Below are 18,688 nucleotides of genomic sequence, written 5' to 3'. Positions count from 1 at the left end.
ATATGAATACAAGAGCGATCAGTTATCACATGTGTTGCCTGATGATAGACAATAATTATAATGTTGCAGACTTCAACTTACTGTGTAGCAAGAGACACAAAAATCATTAACAGGCCAAATTTATTTTTAATTTAATGGCCATAACTCGGCCAAACAGAAAGCCTGTTTTATATGCAAGAACTTGAGGTACCGATCATTCCTGTAAAGTTTTACTTGAATAAAACAAATGGCAGTTAGTCCATACAAAACAACTAAAAATCATTAAAGGGCCATAACAATGACAAAAATCATTAAACCAGAAAATGTCAATGATATGCACAACTGGACTTGGTACAGTAAATTTGGGTAAAATTGCACCAGTTGTTTTTGTGGAGTAATTCTGACAAGTTTTGTGATGGATGGACAGATGGACAGACAGACAACTTACTAGGAGTGACCATTACTCTGTAGCAGGTGACTAAAAAATGCCATTGAGGGCACAAATAAAGCAACTATACAGCAAATCAAAAGCAAATCTTACAAGAACCTTTAGAGGTTAGCCCTTCTTTAAGCTAAAACAGAATGCAACACACAAAAAAAGGTTTAAAAACTGAGTTTTATTTAAAAAGAAAACAATATTACATTTACAATTGAACCAATTATTCTTAAACAGATAAAAAGCCACACATACAATGTACACAAAAATAAAGACAGGAACCACAATATATAAAATCTGCTATTCCAACGCTTACATAGAAAAAATCAAAGCACTGAAGGCTCTGATCTAGTTCTGTCCCACAAGGGGATATCAGTGACAAGTCTTAAACTTTATGTAATATGTATATGTTCCATTTATATTAATTCTACATGTTAAAAAATTTCCATATTAAATAAATTACTGGTACTATGAACAATTATATCTTCAAACATTATGAAATGTAATCTTTTTAGGTTCTATATGTTTTTGTAAAGTCCAACTGAATTATTTCTAAATAATTTTTTCAATTATTTCTTTTAACTATATGTACATAATGAAAATCAATGACCCCCAGTGTGGGGACAATTTTGACCCTTGGGATGTAATTTGAACAATCTTGGTAGAGATAGTAACACTACACATGCCCTAGCCTTTTAGCTTTTTACTATATACATTATTATAAGGAAAACCTATGACCCCCAGGGTAGGGGCTAATTTTGACACTAAGGATAAAATTTGAAGAACTTTGGGCCTTGTTCTTTCAGCCAAGATATTTTTTAATTTGCATATTTGAAACTCCTTTTCTGGCCCCATGAGCTACTTATGCAACAGACCAGAACCATTTAAGAACTTTGAAAGGGCACCACCCAAGGATCATTCCTGTAAAGTTTAGTTACTGTGCAGTCATTTGTTTCAGAGATGTTGTTTAAAGTAACTGTTGAAGACACATTACAGGGGATAACAATAGCTAAAAACTAATGAGGTGGCATAAAAACAATAATTCTATGTAAAACTTTCTTCCAGTACTTCAGTAAAAACAACGTTATAACAATTGCTTGCATGGTCCATAACAGCTTTTTTTTTAGAGAAGGTCAATCCGCATGCAACACATGTATATGAAAACCCATGCTTTGCTTTCATATGTTTTTGCAAATATTTCTGACTTAAAAACATCGCTCCACAGTCGCCGCAGTTATGTCTCTCTGTACACGGCTCTTGAGAACAGGACCACTTGTGCTCCTCTATATTCTTGAACTTTCGTCCACATTTATCACATTCTGTGAACTTGAACCCTTCAACGTGCCTCCGCTCATGTTCCATCCGTTTCTTCCGACACGATAACATTTTATCGCACACCTTACACGTTAGGTCATTCTTCGGGTCGTTGCCATGTTTATACTGATGGTGGACCAGAAGACCCGATTTATTTTTATACATCTTCCCACAAACGTCACATATGTGTAAGTTTCCGGACTTAGCCTCATGTACATTCTGAATATGGTGCTTCAGCTCATCAATGCGATAGAAGCCTTTACTACATATATGACACCTGTAACTTTTCTCACCATGTCGTACCATGTGTTTACTCAAAGTATTTTTACTGGAAAATATCTTAAGACATACGGTGCATATAAGGGGTTCAGAATTCTTTTTCACTTGATTCTGAAAAAAATAAAGAATGTTTCTTTTTACATATTAAACCACATTTTTATTCTTTCATGCAGTATAAATATCCATCAAAAACAATATAAGAAATAAATATTTAGAAATCAAGAAAAAATAATTATTAGCCACAACCTTGTAAAAAAATATGGAGAAAGGATTCTCCAAGAAAGCATAATTTTCGTGTACAGGATAAAACTCGTCAAAAATTTCGTATTTGACGTTGATCGTCAATGTCAATTAAGTTTTAATAATTTTACACTGATGGTCAAGGTCATGTAAACTGTAAATGTCAAGGTCATATTTGAATATCCAACATACAGGTTTTGTCATAATTGGGTTTTGTTGTCCAAATATAAATCCATTTCGTAAATAAATATCAAGATTATGAAAATCCAAGCTAAATTCAATATTTGACAATGACAGTCAGTCATCTAAAGGTCAAGGTCATATTTTAATTATTCAACATGTCAGTGTTGTTATATGTGATCTTTTCAAGGTATAAATAAATTCATAAATGAAAAACAAAAGTTATGGCCGATTGTAGCAAAGTTTACAAATTTGGCCATTAGTGTCAAGGTCAAATTAAACTCAAGTTCAATTCAATCTTCTTTTTTGTCTTGTCCCATGGATTATTGTGCCAAAGTATGGAGAAAATCCATTTATTACAATGTACTTACCAAACAAGTTATAGCCTATTCAAGCAAAAAAACGGTGAAATTACAATAATTTTCGGGTTTTCAAAATCTTAAGACATTGTTCTTAAGGCTGTTGTGCTCAAGTATAAAGACAATCCATTCACAAATAAATAACAAAGTTACAAGCAATAATAGTGAAAATCAAGCAAAATTCAATCATTTGACCTTCAAGTTCAAGGTCATTGTTGAGTGAAGGTCAAAATCAATTTGGTATACTTGAAGGTCTTGTCCTAGGTCTTGACCTAAGGATTGCTGTATCCAAGTATGAAGACAATCCATTTATAAAAATAACAAAGTTATAGCATATTTAGTGAAAATCATTCAAAATTCTATTATTTGACCTTGAAGGTCAATGTCATTTATGTGCTATGGTCAGTAATGTCATGTCTGCTTGAAATTCTTGTCCAAAGAGTTGTTGAGACAATCCATTAAGATATAAAAAGAAAAATAATGGCAAATGTTAAAAGTTTCCGGATGGAAACCCGACTGTAGCAAAAGCTTGAAATCTTTCTTAGAAAAAAGTTGAGCTAAAATCATAAACATTATTTAGACATTGGTCAAACTAAATTAAAAGAATACAATGTGTATTTTATTCAATCCAGCCTGGGCATAGATGGGAAAACAACTATATATAGATCATAAAAATATGGGTGACTTACAATACAATACAATACAATACAATACAATGTGACTTGTAGTACATATGAGTATTAAACATCTATACATGTAAAAACTTCTGTATGAATATATATACATATATACATGTAAGGCATACAGTTAACAAGGTATTGACAAAAGAGAACACATTTTTCCTGTGATGATAATGAATGGCAGGAATGATTTGTAAAATAAAATATTAATTAAAATAAACCTTTTACTCTTTTATTTAGTTCAGCAGGCAACATATTATTTACACAAATGAAAATGATCTACACACTTGACACTGAAATAAAATAACCAGAAGAACCACTTAGAGCAAGTTCACATTACAACAAATAGAAAATAAAATTAAAATTTCACATAATATTTTAAACTCATAACAAGGGTGCCATAGTCACAAAATACTCCCGTTTACGAAAGCTTTAGATGGAGATGGGGGCATTATGGATAAGTGTTATCTAGCAAGCAAGTTTTTATTCTTGGCACTGTGTTGTTAAATGAACCTTAAAACAAATCAGTAGGGAAGATATGCACAGGATGTGTGACCTTGACCTTGGTCGCAGGGACCTGAATTTTATGCACGGCACTCAGCCTCACAATGATGAACATTTGTGCCAAATTATATTGAAATCCCTCTATGCATGTAGAAGTTTTGCTCCAGACAAGCGTTTTTCTATGAGCTCTAACTGTGACCTTCACCTTTGACCGAGAGACTTGGTTCATGTGCAGGGCACTACGTCTCATGGTGGTGAACAATTCTATAAAGTAACATTAAAATTCCTCCATGCATGTAGAAAATATGCTCCAGACAACATCTGGATATTTAATCATCTCCAGTGACCTTGACCTTGCAAATATTAACCTAAATTAAATGTGTCACACCTGTAGTCATGATAGTTACCATTTGTGCTACAATCCATCAATAAATGATGACTAAATGGTCCCTATACACATCTTTAAATTTTTATCTGAACTTTGACCTCTATTTGTAACCTTGACTTTGGTCGCAGGGATCTGAATTTTGCGTGCGACACTCAGCCTCACAATGGTGAACATTTGTGCCAAGTTATATTGAAATCCCCCTATGAATGTAGAAGTTTTGCTCCAGACAAGCGTTTTTCAATGAGCTCTAAGTGTGACCTTGACCTTTGACCTGGAGACCTGGATCATGCATGGAGCAATACATATCATGGTGGTGAACATTTCCATAAAGTATTATAAAAATTCTTCCATACATGTAGGAGATATGCTCCAGACAAAATCTGGATATTTCACCATCTTTAGTGACCTTGACCTTGCATATATTGACCTAAAGTACATGTGTCACAGCTGTAGTTATGATAATGACCATTTGTGTTACAATCCCTCAATAAATGATGATTAAATCGTCCCTATACACATCTTCATATTTTTATTTAAACTTTGACCTCTATGTGTGACCTTGACCTTGGCTGCAGGGACCTGAATTTTGCGCGCAACACTCCGCCTCACAATGGTGAACATTTGTGCCAAGTTATATTGAAATCCTTCTATGCATGTGGAAGTTTTGCTCCGGACAAGCGTTTTTCAATGAGCTCTAAGTGTGACCTTGACCTTTGACCTAGAGACCTAGTTCATGTGCGTGACATGGCTTCTCATAATGGTGAACATTTCTATGAAATTTCATTAAAATCCCTCCATGCGTGTAGGAGATATGCTCAGGACAAAATCTGGATATTTCATCATCTTTAGTGACCTTGACCTTGTATATATTGACCTGAATTATATGTATCACAGCCATAGTCTTGATAATGACCATTTGTGTTACAATCCCTCAATAAATGATGACTAAATGGTCCATATACACATCTTCATATTTTTATCTGAACTTTGACCTCTATGTGTGACCTTGACCTTGGCCGCAAGGACCTGAATCTTGCGCGCGACACTCCGCCTCACAATGGTGAACATTTGTGCCAAGTAATATTGAAATCCCTCTATACATGTGGAAGTTTTGCTCCGGACAAGCATTTTTCAATGAGCTCTAAGTGTGACCTTGACCTTTGACCTAGAGACCTGGTTCACGTGCGCGACACTGCTCCTCATAGTGGTGAACATTTCTATGAAGTTTCATTAAAATCCCTCCATACATGTAGGAGATATGCTCCGGACAAAATTGGACGCCGCCCCCCCCAAACGGGCGTATAAAATGTAATAAGCTACATCATAATGTACTTAATGTAATAAGACTAAAACAAGGGGTAGAACATAAATCATGTTGCTTGGTGCTTTTGGCGAGAAAAATGTGCAGTCTATGACTTAATGGTGGCAGTATTTAAGCTACATGCCTCCAGATAAGCCAAAATATTTCAATAAAATCAAACTTAAAAAATATAACTTAGACTTAAGGAATGTAAAAATATTTAAATAATAATTGGCATGTTGTATGTGGTTAATGACTGATTTTTTCTCAATATTTTGACTATATTTCTACTGCATTACTAACACATTAAAGGCTTTTTTTTGGTTGCATTTTTACCTCATTTTAGTAATTTACGTGAGTTGTAAGTGCAATTAATGAGGTGCTAATTGCTTCCTTTTGGTCACTTCACATTATTATACGTTTACACATATTTTAAAAATTTTCATGAAAATTTGCATAAATCTTGAGGCATACTGCTTTAACAAACTTGGCTTAAACTATAAAATAATTAAGTCTTTACTATCTTGCTAAATAGAAAATTAGATACACATGATAAAAAGTCCAAAATATATTGAAAGTCAAAAGAACACATTAATTTAGCAATAAAATGAATTATATATAATGACAACAGCTGTATAATTTTTTTGTGCTAGATATCTGCAAACTCTGTGTGACTTTTACAACATGGCTCTAAACACTGATAGCTTTGATCATACTGCAGTACATGACTTGTACATCAAATAAATTCTGCTTGATCCGGTATTAACCTAAAAGAACTCTTCAATATTTTTGATATGTAGTGTAACTCAACATAACAATTTCAAATTAATATCAAACAAAAATATAAACATTTGAAATTGAATTTGCAAAAATCAAATGGTAAATCTCTTGAATCTATCTCTATTAATATGCACCCTGATAATGTCTGATATAATAAAACATGATTATGTGTCCAAATTTGTATCAATCATTTGAATGGAATAGCTATGTAGTTTCCAGATCCAATGTGTGTTTTTTTGCTTTCAAGTGCCGTTCTAAGATGCTTTTTCTGCTGAAAGTTTTGCCACATAAATCACAAACATAGGCCTGCGTGTTAAGATGGATATTCCGAATATGACCTCTCAGAGAATCGGAGCTCTTAAACGTCCTTTCACAAAAAGCGCATGTTATCCGTTCCTGTGGTTGATCTGAACATATTTTGACATGTGCCTGAAAGTTGCAATGTATCGGAAAGGACTTTCCACACCTTAAACACTCGTATTTATTTCCAATATTGTGTACTTTGCTCTGATGAAGTTTTACCTAAAAAAGAACGAACCAAAATGAGTTATGCAAGGCTTCTCAATATCAATGATCTACACTGTACACTTATTAGGTTTGAGGTCAGAATTAAGGCTAAATTTGATTTCTAGGAGGGGTCTAGGGGCATGCTAACTTTGAAATTTTTTTAATTAAACCCTTGTCAATACCCAAGCAGTAAACCAAAGTCTTTTTCAAAAGGGATTGATATATTAATCAGCAATAGAATGTCCCTATAAGGTATAAAAGATTGTAAATGATCATTTTAGTCTGCTTACTTAGCTTAGATCTGAAATTTGCTGGTTCGATCCTCGAGCAAGGAGAAATTTCCGTGATAATCGATCTCGGACATTGACTCTAATGGTCATTTGTGCCTCAAACAAATGTATTTGAAATCATGTGGTAGCTGGTCACTTGCGTAGTAATTGGTAAATACATATACTTATGAGTTATCCAGAAAAACCTGTTAGGTGGATCCCAGTGACATGATCAAAAATGTGCTAAAATCAAACAGACAAAATTACTTACTTGGTACGTATAGGAGAATGATTCATCACAAAGATCACACTTGTGTGGTTTGGCACACTGGTGCAGGGCCATCTCATGCCTTTTCATGGAGTATTTTTCATAAAAACCCTTCCCACACACCCGGCAATGGTGAAGTTCCGCATTTGAGTCATGCAATTTCATGTGTCTGCTCATATGACTTTTTGAATATGTTTTCCCACAAATTTTACATTCAAAAGGTTTTTTTGAACTCTCCATCTGGAAAAAAATTACTGGTTTGTAAAATTTCATCTGCATAAACTGCTCTCTGTCAATTATATACATGCATAATAATAATTTAATAATATACAGACAATGTTCAAACACAAGACCTTAGCCTTTTCCGAAAATATTAATATTTGAACATAACATGAACCGACAGGATCTGTTCTTTTTATAAGTTCAGCTCATGAACAATAACAATCCACAGTAATATTGTATATTGTTTTGATGTTGTATCATGATATGGAGCACATATGCACATATGGACCACAATAATCACTGACTTCCCAAAGAATTAATAAATCAAGGATTAATTTGTATGCTTTAGTCAGTGTTTGACCTTAGAAACAACAAAGAAGTCTAAAAAAACTGCATCAAATGACAATACAAGAAATAATTGAAGAAATTTAGTGCAGCATTTAAATCCTTTCAAAAACAGTTCATATTTAACAAAAAAAAATCAAAAGTGTAAAAACTCACCATTTATATTTCACAAAAAAGCTCTCCACATATGGATGTTAAACTCTCAGAAATACTTCCAAAAAAAACAACAAGAACACGTATTTGATTAACAAATGTGTGTTTTGCTGTTCCATATAAGGCTGGTCCCCCTTGATCAATGCCTTTACAGAAACTTCAACTCTGATTACAGTTGTCTTGATGCAGTTTTTTTTTACATTATTTCTGTTTTATTTTCCGTTTTGCTGGGAATTTTGCAGTCTCTTCAGATATATTTTTTCTCCTATTTTGTTATGTTGTATCATGATGCATATAATACATACCGTAAAATTCCTATTAAACGCCCTTGGGGGCTAAACATTTTCCAAAAGGGAGGCTATTATTACAACACAGTTTTTCCTACATCCTATAATCACTGTAAATACATTTAGTATTAGCAAGTGTTGGTAATAACATAAAAAGTATTTAGGTTATACATATTTGTGTTTACTACAAAATACTATGGATTCTGAATGATTTGAATAAAATTATGGCTTTAATTATGAGTTCAGCACTGATGAGTAGATTGTTTTCCTTAGGGGGGGGGGGGGGCCTTTATTAGGGAAGGGGCGTTTATTAGGAATTTTACGGTAGGTGATATTGCATAAGTGTGCTGATCTGATGGTTTGATATTGCAAAGTTTAATATAACTAGTATCATAAAATCAACTCCCTCACAACTTAATGCAGGAAAACAAGGAGTTGCAATACATAAAATCAAATCAGGTGTCTGTATTACTTATGTTGAGAGAGGTATGATAATTAAAAGAAATTTTTGACACAACTGTTGGGGTAACAGGAAGTATTTCAAATTTAAATGACATGGTAAAATCCTAATTAGTTTGACTCATATATATTCAATCCACCTGGAATATATTCCAAGTTAGGTAAAAATGGTAAACAAGAGGGCCATCATCACCTGTATATAGCCCCCCCCCCCCGGGCCAATTTTTACCCAAGGGCTTTTATTTGTTTATTTGAACAGACTTGGTAGACACCCATAAGAAGATGTTTCATGCTAAACATCTAAGTTCTAGCTCATTGGGTTTTTTAAAAGAAGATATTTAAAGTTTTTACTATATGCATATAGGGAAAATCAATGACCCCCTGGGACGGGGCCAATTTTGACCCCAGGGCTTTTATTTGAACAAACTTGGTAGACATTCACTAGAAGACGTTTCATGCCAAATATCTAAGCTCTAGCTCTTATGGTTCTTTAAAAGAAGATTTTTTAAGTTTTTACTATATGCATATAGGGAAAATCAATGACCCCCCGGGGCGGGGCCAATTTTGACCCCAGGGCTTTAATTTGAACAAACTTGGTAGACACTCACTAGAAGATGTTTCATGCTTAATATCTTAGCTCTAGCTCTTTGGGTTCTTTAAAAGAAGATTTTTTAAGTTTTTACTATATGCATATAGGAAAAATCAATGACCCCCTGGGGCGGTGCCAAAAGAAGATTTTTTAAGTTTTTACTATATGCATATAGGGAAAATCAATGACCCCCCGGGGCGGGCCAATTTTGACCCCAGGGCTTTAATTTGAACAAACTTGGTAGACACTCACTAGAAGATGTTTCATGCTTAATATCTTAGCTCTAGCTCTTTGGGTTCTTTAAAAGAAGATTTTTTAAGTTTTTACTATATGCATATAGGGAAAATCAATGACCCCCTGGGGCGGGGCCAATTTTGACCCCAGGGCTTTTATTTGAACAAACTTGGTAGACATTCACTAGAAGATGTTTCATGCCAAATATCTAAGCTCTAGCTCTTACGGTTCTTTAAAAGAAGATTTTTTAAGTTTTTACTATATGCATATAGGGAAAATCAATGACCCCCCGGGGCGGGGCCAATTTTGACCCCAGGGCTTTTATTTGAACAAACTTGGTAGACACTCACTAGAAGATGTTTCATGCCAAATATCTAAGCTCTAGCTCTTAGGGTTGTTTAAAAGAAGATATTTAAAGATTTTTCTTTCGGTTGCCATGGCAACCAGAGTTCTGCATGGAATTAAATTCTTTGAACAATTTTTAAAGGTGACCACCAAAGGAACATTCCTGTGAAGTTTGGATGAAATTGGCTTAGTGGTTTATGAGGAGATGTCATTTAAAGCAAAAGTTTACGGACGGACGCCGGACGGACGGACGCCGGACGAAAAGCGATCACAAAAGCTCACCCTGTCACTTTGTGACAGGTGAGCTAAAAAACCATACTATATACATGAAGCGTGAAATGCCAGAGAAAAATATTCTAATATTCATCCTGCCTTTGTATTTTCCCAAAACTTTTGCGTAAAATTTAAGTTCTTAGGATTCCTACCAAGAAACTGGTGGCCCTATTAAAATCGTACCACGAAAATTATTGATACTTAAATGAAAATTGATCCATTTAGCCAGTCAGTCCATAAAACTTGAATCATTTTGAGCAATATTTCATTAACTTAATATTCTTAATATTTAATATTCTTAATATGAGCCGCGTCACGATAAAACCAACATAATGCATTTGCGACCAGCATGGATCCAGACCAGCCTGCGCCTCCACCCAGTCTGATCAGGATACATGCTGTTCGCTTACAAACCCTATTACAAGTAGAGAAACTGAAAGCGAACAGCATGGATCCCGACTGTGCGGATGCGCAGGCTGGACTGGAGCCATGCTGGTTGCAAATGCATTATGTTGGTTTTATCGTGACGCGACTCATATCCTGTCTCTTATAGTCCCACATGCTTTTCTTACATGCTTTACAGAGGTTTTAAAGTTTGCATGCTGCAAAACTTCAATATTGATAACAACAACAGTATTGTCAATACTGATTCAGACCAATCAGATTTAATGATTGAAATGGACATGAATGACTATACACCTAAAAATGACTCTAGTTTACTTTAAGATTAATTGATAATGACTGTAAATATAGCTTTATATTACTGTAATATGCACACACCACATGTCATGTACTTGAAATTTTGCATTTATTCCATACTCTAATATATCTATGTTATATTGTACAGTATTTATTTGATTTCTATTGATTCAAGATAAAAAGTTCCTGTTCTAATTCATCATAACAACAAAAACAGACAGATACATTTTGTAAAGATCTTTTTTTAAATATTTAATTTTATTTAATTATCCCATTTTACATTATCAAACAAATTTTAATCACAATATTAACACAATGCAGTATACATCTCTTTGCATACACAAAACATTCATGAAAGAATTTATCTTGCTATTGACAACTGATTCTAACAATGTCACCAGTGAAGACTGAGATCAGATCCATGCCGTATGATCATTTCCACAGTTTGTTGCTATGTCAATACATTTTTATGATTTTTTTTCTCACAGAATAGATTATAACTTTATCCTAATTAAAGGATTGCCAGAAAAGACACTGGCCAAATCTTATAAAGTGTTATTAGATATAGAACTGTGACAATTATTATTTTATTCCTTAATGTTAAAATAAGATTGCTAAATTATATAAATAGGAATTTGATGTTACCAAAATGAAAATATAACATATGGCAACTTTCCAACATTAAAAGTGTGGCTGAAGACCTAAGGTGCCCATCAGAACATTATTTCAGGCATAAGCTGACACCAGAGTAGAACCACCAACCTTCCATAAGCTAACTAGATAGCTTCCTCACTTGGAAAAACCTGAAATTTCTGACAGGATTCAAACCCCAGCTCTGAGGTCAAGTGATTTAAACTTGGCAACCTTTACCACTCTGCCACTGAGGATGTTGCAGCTCAAATAATTAAGGGTACGTACAATAACCATAAATATCTTGCAAAAGTTTGAGAAGTTTGTATTCACTTAAAGGCAAAGCAATAGATGAAATATAAATATAAACATTATTATATTGATAATCAATTTTTAATGCGATTTTTGGCTGCTTTGAGTGAAAAGCGTTGCAACGTTTTTCATTTAATGGGCCTAATTGCACAATAAAATAGATTATTTCCGGGAAACTGAGGGAGCTAATAATCTGATATCTTGTACACAAGTTATTTGTCTAGACATACATCTAGTTACACAAAAATCTTTGAAAAAAAATATTTTCGGTCCCTTCACGTTAAAAAACCTCAGTTGAGTCCCTTTAACATAAGGAAAGTATTCAAAACACTTAATTTTGGTACAAAAATTTTCTGTCTTTAAATTACTCTCCTGGCATGCACAGTTCATTTAAAAAGTTATGCAAAGTGTTCATACGAATTCATGTGAGGTTTTCTGATGTTTTATCAAACCAGTCTGGTATTTATATGTCAGTCCACAATAAACACATGGAAACACATTATTGCCGTGTTGCGCACTGACATGCCTTGCCAATGACGCTCTGCTGTTGAATAAGGCACCACAGTCATCACATTGATACGTTCTAGTTCCAGTACACACTTCTTGATGCTCATTACGCTTGTATCTATTACAATACTTTCTGTCACACCCTTTACAACTATGAGGTTTTAAACCAGAGTGTGTATTTAAGTGGTCTTCATAAAACTCCTTTCTGATGAAAGTTTTATCACATCCAGCATATGAGCACTTAAATTGTCTTTCTCCGTGTAAAAGTTGCATATGATATTTAAGGTTCCCTTTACTATCAAATCCTTTGCCACATTTACAGCACATATAAGGTTTGACATGCCTTTTGGCTTTATGTTCTTCATATTCTACCTCTGTATCAAAGAAGAGAGTACATTTTCTACAAGGGATCTTAGAATTTTCATGCATCTTGATGTGGCGTTTCAATGATTTCTTATTTTTATAGGATCTATCACATACTGGGCAGTTAAATCTGTCAGAAGTTCCCTTTGAAATCTCTTTTTCCATCTTGACAATTAAATCATTCAAAGTCTCCTCTGCAATTTGTTCACTGTCTGACTGAAAAAAACGTGATTATAGTGAAATTAAAAAGTGAAACATCACCATTTAATTCAATATACACATATAAGCATCATTTACATGAGTGTAATGAAAGTATTCAGAACAATTACATGGGCGCAAGTTGAAAATTTGGAAAAACCTGAAAACCTTTATATATAATCATTTTTCTACATAATCTAATAGTAAAACGTGATGAAATTTGTCTAAAAAAAACCTGAGCTTCAGGCATATGCCTGAAAACTTGCACCCATGCAATTAATAGGTTTATTCAAACACATATATTTTCTAATAATTCTGCTAAAGAATCCCTGGCACACAATATTAAGATTTCACTGTTTTTTATCATTATCTTTTCTCGCTACATTTTCTAGAAGTCGAAGCCTTGTCAATATCCTGGTAGAGACAGAATGTGAAATATATTATTGCATAAGTTGTAACGGTGCAATTTTGACCTGAAAACTAAGCCTTTATGACTGAAGACTGACGAATTATTTGAATGAATGAGTCTTCATATCAAAAAGCATTAAGTCATTTTCGAATCAAAACGTAAACTGTTAACAAAGTCAATCATTCACAAGCTGTGAAGCAAGACTTTATTAAGACAGGCTTCGAGTTAACCGTAAATAAGTTCACTGTAAATATGTGCCAAGCTTTGAATTTAAAACACTCCAATCAAAGTGAAAGAAATTTCAATAAAGTACAAGAGTGAAGGTTGGCCTAGTTCTAGACCAGCATGGGGCAAATGCCACTAAGTGTTGGTTACGGCTGGCTATGTTTTAACATTAATTTTTTTGAAAATTGTAAAATGTAAAAGCATGACAAAATACTCACATTTTATCTCTACCGTGTTTTGCTCAATCTGTATACTGTTAGACTGTAATATAGCTGACTTCAACTGTTGATCTTGCCTTCTATTGAAAGGTGTCTTAAATATAGTATAGTTCATGTTGGCCTCACTTAGTGTGGCTACATCGACTGTGGTAACTCTAGTGTTATTCAACTTAGTTCAATATAGAAACTAAACTGAACAACATCTCATCCCTTTATAAAGATCATTCAGTTTAATGAAATCTTACAAATTGCAATAATAGTAGCTTGAACTTACTTTGTTTGTAGTGCTTTCACTCGCTACAGTATCATCAACAACAGAACCATCTGCAGACTCGACACTTTCACCTTTTCCACTTGCATTTTCAACACTTTCCGCTGTTTCTACCTCATTATCATATTCCATGTCGTCTTTATCTCTAAAATCATCATCACCATCACCATCAGTGTCCTCATTCAATGAACCTGTATCTGGAGATTCATTTTCATCGTTATCCCTTTCAATCTTAATTTCAAACTGAGAATCATCTTCTGCCTCTATTGCCTTTGTACTTTCTGTGCCTTTATTTTCATTAGATTCCTCTACTGTAGCAACTGTTTTATCTTTCGCACCTCTAGTTTGTTTCACCGGAATCACTGGCTTCTTCAGAAGTGATGTTGCTTTCCGTTTCCCTTTTCTTGGTATGAAAGTTTTCTTTCTTTCCATGTTTGATAGAATGGAATTTATTTTAATTGTAGGAAATGATGGTTTAACAACTGGGAACATGTTTGTCTCTGGAAAAATTGTTTCTTCATCAGGATCTTGTTTACATGGAATGCTAGGTCCTAATTTGTCTGTGGTAACTGACAAATCTGTAAAGATAAAGAACAATATTTGATAAAAATGCAATTAATCTTGAACTTAACTTAAACAGGACTGGAGCTGTACCTCAAGACAATTGCAGAAATCATGATCACAAAATAGACAAATTTTCTCTGATTATTATGTTTTTCATTCATTATCATATATAATTTTTGGTGTGAAACGATAAAATAGACCTTTTAAAATTTATTCTGTTGGGTAAAAAGGCAAGATTTTGACATTGTCTGGTATATACCCGAACATAATTGTATTTAATATGGTGGTCCAATCCTATTTTAGTCTCACTCATTAATCTTCACCATGAAATACTAACTGAGCAACAAACATATTATCTAGAGTTTTGGCAGGACATATGCATGCTGTTCCGACTTAAACATTAAGGCAGCACTTACTCTCAAAGGTTTACAAGAGGGCCATGAAGAATTTTTCTAGGGTCACTCACCCTGCAAATTTACTCGCAAAATTTACTACAAAATGTTCTTGCCCTGCACTTTGACAGACAAATAAAATGTTATGCCCCAAAAGTCCACCTCACCATGCAATAAACTATGGTGGACTTTTGGGGCATGGTTTGGTTCTTGGCAAGGGGGACTTTTGGGTCATAGCACTAATGGTATGATGATGTGGACTTTTGGACCATGGTTCGGTTCATGGTATGATGCGTAATAATGTCTGTATCTCAGCATCAGATGTAAAGTCAAAACATGAAATATATTTCAGATTTTAGAGTGATTGCTTCAGAAGAAAAGTACTTGAATGCATGATTGTGCATATTTCTGAAATGTACTGTTTTTACACTGAGTAAACCAAAAAGTAACTTCATGAACTTAGAAGTACATCATTAACAGCGTTCATCCTGCCTTCTTTTCTGCACATGTATACCCCGATACATAAATATAAATTCTTACATTTGTGTAAACAATAGTATAACTCTGAAGGCATACTGTTTAAAACTGCATGCCTCCAGATGAGCCAAAATATTTCAAGAAAATCAAGCTTCAGAAAAATGTAGATCTATTAAGATCTTATAAGGTCAAGAATCAACATGCATATTATGTGTCATTCAAGACTAATTTTTCAGCATTTATCTCAATATAGTACTAAGTGACTAACGCTGGCCATTTTTCACTATTTTGGCATGTTCTTGGTAATTTACATGAATTATTTCATGCTTTTTGCAATGTCTTAATTACTTTCTTTGTTCACTACACAATTTTTTACTTTTAAAATCATTTTAAAATTTTCATAAAGATTAGCATTAAACTGGAGGCATACTGCTTTAAAATAAACATAAAAGTACTGACCTGGTTTACAAAACATCCATCCTTGCTCTCCGAAGAAGTCCCTAAGAGCAGATTCCTGCTCCAAGGTTACATACAACATCATCAAGTATGAGCTTGAATCCATATCGTCATAGGCTTTTACTTTCCCTTTTTATCTAATAATACAATTCCTGAAAAGCAAAAAAAAGAAAGAAAACTAGAATTTAATTACAGAGTATTTTGAAGCAATCATAATATACTTAATATAAAGCTGATAAATAAAATCTAAATTGATCAATAAAATTTGAATCAAAAGCCTCACTTTTTCTTATTTCTAAACTCAAACACATGGGAAATGTTGTGATATTCAATATATGTATAGATCTAGCACAATTTATGGCAGAATATAAAGTTCTACATATCAGAATATTTTAACATGCCTGACTTCCGAACAAGTATAAATCAAATCTACCTACAAAGTTTCATTTTGATATCTAGACTCTTATGGTTTTAACATTATGTCCGGAACTAAGTTCAAAGTGTTAATTAATATGAACAAAGGGCAATAACTGCAAAACTAGACAAGACAGAGTTATGGTTCTTTTGCACTGCACTTCTAGACTCAGTGGACATGTCCTCGATCAATTTTATTGTAAAATTACAACCAACAAATTAAACTTGCCTCTTATGAGTAATATTTTCCGTTGAAAAATATCACCAGACACTCTTCTTGTACTCAATGAGATCTATCTACCTACAGAGTTTTATGTTAATATCTCTTATAGTTTAACAGTTATATTTCAGACAAAGTTCAAAGTGTAAAAATAAACAAAGGCAATAACTCAAAAATTAGGCAAGACAGAGTTATGGTTCCTTTGCAATGCCTTTCTTCTAAAATTTTTAATGAGATATAACTTCCTACAAAGTTTCATGTTGACACCTCTTGTTGTTTCAAAGTTATGTCCCAGAAAAGTATAGCAGACGGACAAGGCAGTGACCTTTCGTGGAGCATAAAAATAATGAAAAAGGAACTTTTTATTGTTAGAAGATGATTTACTTTAAATATCATGAAAACTTGATTTACATTTTATTTCATAAATATTTTATATAAATGTGAGATAATCCCAAACAAATATCTCTCCAGTCAGTAATAAATATAGAAATCTAAGCCAAAAGTACTAGCTGCTGACCCCATACTCATGCCTTATGGCCCTTGCAAGCCCACTGACATTTTGATGGCAGACCCTGTCCAACAGCTTGATCTGCAAATTAAAACTGTCAAGAAGAATACTTTCGAGAGGGTTGACAATAATATGGGATTTTTTAATTCTTGTGGACATCCGACATTGTTTACAAAAAAAGTTAAATATTAAAGACAGTTTACAATGGCGAATCAAGCCGTAGGACATGGTCTGGCACCCAAGTGTCTACGTGCATATCCGTTTGGTCCGAAGAGGCTGTGGTCCGAGTTTTCTGAGGTCCGAAGTGTCCACTGATCCGTCCGAATTGTCCATAACAGAAGCACAAAACTGAATTAAGTACCAAGTTATCTTATTAATATGCATACATTGTTAAAATACTTACAATCAGTTCCTTTTTTGGTGATCTATAGATCTAGATTAATTATTGAAAATGACGCTCGCCAATGCCAGCTAATGAAAGGGCGTAGTAAAGAACGGAAAGTTCATTATATTGGTAAATACCGAACAGGTCCATGTCAAAACGGCCCCATGGTAAAACGAACCCTATAATTTGCTGTAAATCTATTTTTGAATGGTTTGTCTTCAAACTTGGATGCAACAACCGATAGGACCGTCACACTCAATGATCTTGACCTTGCAGGTCAAATTATTTAATTTTGCTTGATTTTCACAACAGTACAGTACAGTACAGTAGTGAAAATCAAGCAAAATTCAAGTATACTGTACTGTATAATTGGTTATAATTTTGAACACATCTAGATCTACAGTACCGTAAAAAATCTTACAAATTGATCAAACCCAATTTGACTTTGAGCTGTAAATTACCTTGACCTTGAATGTTAAATTATTGTAATTTTACAGTAATAATTGGCTATAACTTTGTAACTAATAAATGTATTGTCTTTATACTTAAGCAAAAAAATTCTATGGGATAAGATATCAAAGAAGATTCAATTGAACTTGACCTTAATTTGACCTTGATACTTCAGGTCAAACAAGTGAATTCCGCAGCAATAAATGGGCATAGGAACACCTTAACAAAACTGATATGTGAAGTAATTCAAATATGACCTTGACCTTTATACGACCTTGTCTGTCAAGGTCAAACATTGAATTTAGCTTAGATTGTCATAACTTTGTAATTTATTCACAGATTTGTATTTAGATAAAAGAATTCTATAATGAAAAACTCACATTGAATTTTTCTGGTATCACCTTGACATTAAATTTACCTTGACTGTAAAGGTCAATTTTTGAAATTTGCTTAGTCATTACTATGTTATTTTTTTTTTATGGATTCAACTTATACATCCATGACAGTCTCTTAATTAACATTCAAGATCAAATTATTGAAACTGGCTTCAATTCTCATTACTTTGTTAATTATTTAATTGTTTACTGATTTAATTGTACT

The 18,688-nt window shown here is 33.6% G+C and overlaps 3 protein-coding genes and 1 long non-coding RNA gene across 4 annotated transcripts; all 4 read right to left on the bottom strand.

The window, feature by feature from the left end:
* Positions 1 to 1,459: 1,459 nt before the first annotated feature.
* On the bottom strand, positions 1,460 to 2,035 carry LOC132730965 (zinc finger protein 226-like). The gene has a single exon (XM_060717052.1). It carries the CDS (start codon positions 2,033 to 2,035, stop codon positions 1,460 to 1,462), a length of 576 nt encoding a protein of 191 aa, XP_060573035.1.
* A 1,650-nt stretch (positions 2,036 to 3,685) lies between these two features.
* On the bottom strand, positions 3,686 to 6,580 carry LOC132730979 (uncharacterized). The gene is made up of 2 exons (XR_009625820.1): positions 5,071 to 6,580; positions 3,686 to 4,617 (listed from the first exon to the last, which is right to left on the bottom strand). It is a non-coding gene; the product is annotated as an uncharacterized LOC132730979 (long non-coding RNA).
* A 37-nt stretch (positions 6,581 to 6,617) lies between these two features.
* LOC132730964 (zinc finger and BTB domain-containing protein 14-like) lies at positions 6,618 to 17,810 on the bottom strand. Its single transcript, XM_060717050.1, has 5 exons — positions 17,657 to 17,810; positions 16,115 to 16,263; positions 14,226 to 14,800; positions 7,487 to 7,723; positions 6,618 to 6,961 (listed from the first exon to the last, which is right to left on the bottom strand). The coding sequence occupies exons 2-5, from the start codon at positions 16,215 to 16,217 to the stop codon at positions 6,644 to 6,646; spliced, it is 1,233 nt and encodes a 410-aa protein (XP_060573033.1). The 5' UTR covers positions 16,218 to 16,263; positions 17,657 to 17,810; the 3' UTR covers positions 6,618 to 6,643.
* LOC132730977 (gastrula zinc finger protein XlCGF8.2DB-like) lies at positions 12,321 to 14,194 on the bottom strand. The gene is made up of 2 exons (XM_060717065.1): positions 13,952 to 14,194; positions 12,321 to 13,117 (listed from the first exon to the last, which is right to left on the bottom strand). Exon 2 carries the CDS (start codon positions 13,064 to 13,066, stop codon positions 12,443 to 12,445), a length of 624 nt encoding a protein of 207 aa, XP_060573048.1. The 5' UTR covers positions 13,067 to 13,117; positions 13,952 to 14,194; the 3' UTR covers positions 12,321 to 12,442.
* Positions 17,811 to 18,688: the final 878 nt, after the last annotated feature.

This window comes from Ruditapes philippinarum, unplaced genomic scaffold (assembly GCF_026571515.1).
Source record: "Ruditapes philippinarum isolate M1 unplaced genomic scaffold, ASM2657151v2 ctg162_1_1_1_1, whole genome shotgun sequence".
Classification (NCBI taxonomy): domain Eukaryota; kingdom Metazoa; phylum Mollusca; class Bivalvia; order Venerida; family Veneridae; genus Ruditapes; species Ruditapes philippinarum.
The sequence above is the reverse complement of the archived record's forward strand: the minus strand, read 5'-3'. Positions and strand labels throughout refer to the sequence as shown.

What these genes read in the sequence shown, in the direction of transcription:
- LOC132730965 (XM_060717052.1), bottom strand. Translation starts at nt 2,035, where the DNA reads ATGGTACGACATGGTGAGAAAAGTTACAGGTGTCATATATGTAGTAAA.
- LOC132730964 (XM_060717050.1), bottom strand. Translation starts at nt 16,217, where the DNA reads ATGGATTCAAGCTCATACTTGATGATGTTGTATGTAACCTTGGAGCAG. An exon ending in GTGAAAGCACTACAAACAAA is followed by an intron (nt 7,724 to 14,225) that starts GTAAGTTCAAGC and finishes ATTTTTTTCCAG; the next exon opens with ATGGAGAGTTCAAAAAAACC. An exon ending in CATTCTCCTATACGTACCAA is followed by an intron (nt 6,962 to 7,486) that starts GTAAGTAATTTT and finishes GTTCTTTTTTAG; the next exon opens with GTAAAACTTCATCAGAGCAA.
- LOC132730977 (XM_060717065.1), bottom strand. Translation starts at nt 13,066, where the DNA reads ATGGAAAAAGAGATTTCAAAGGGAACTTCTGACAGATTTAACTGCCCA.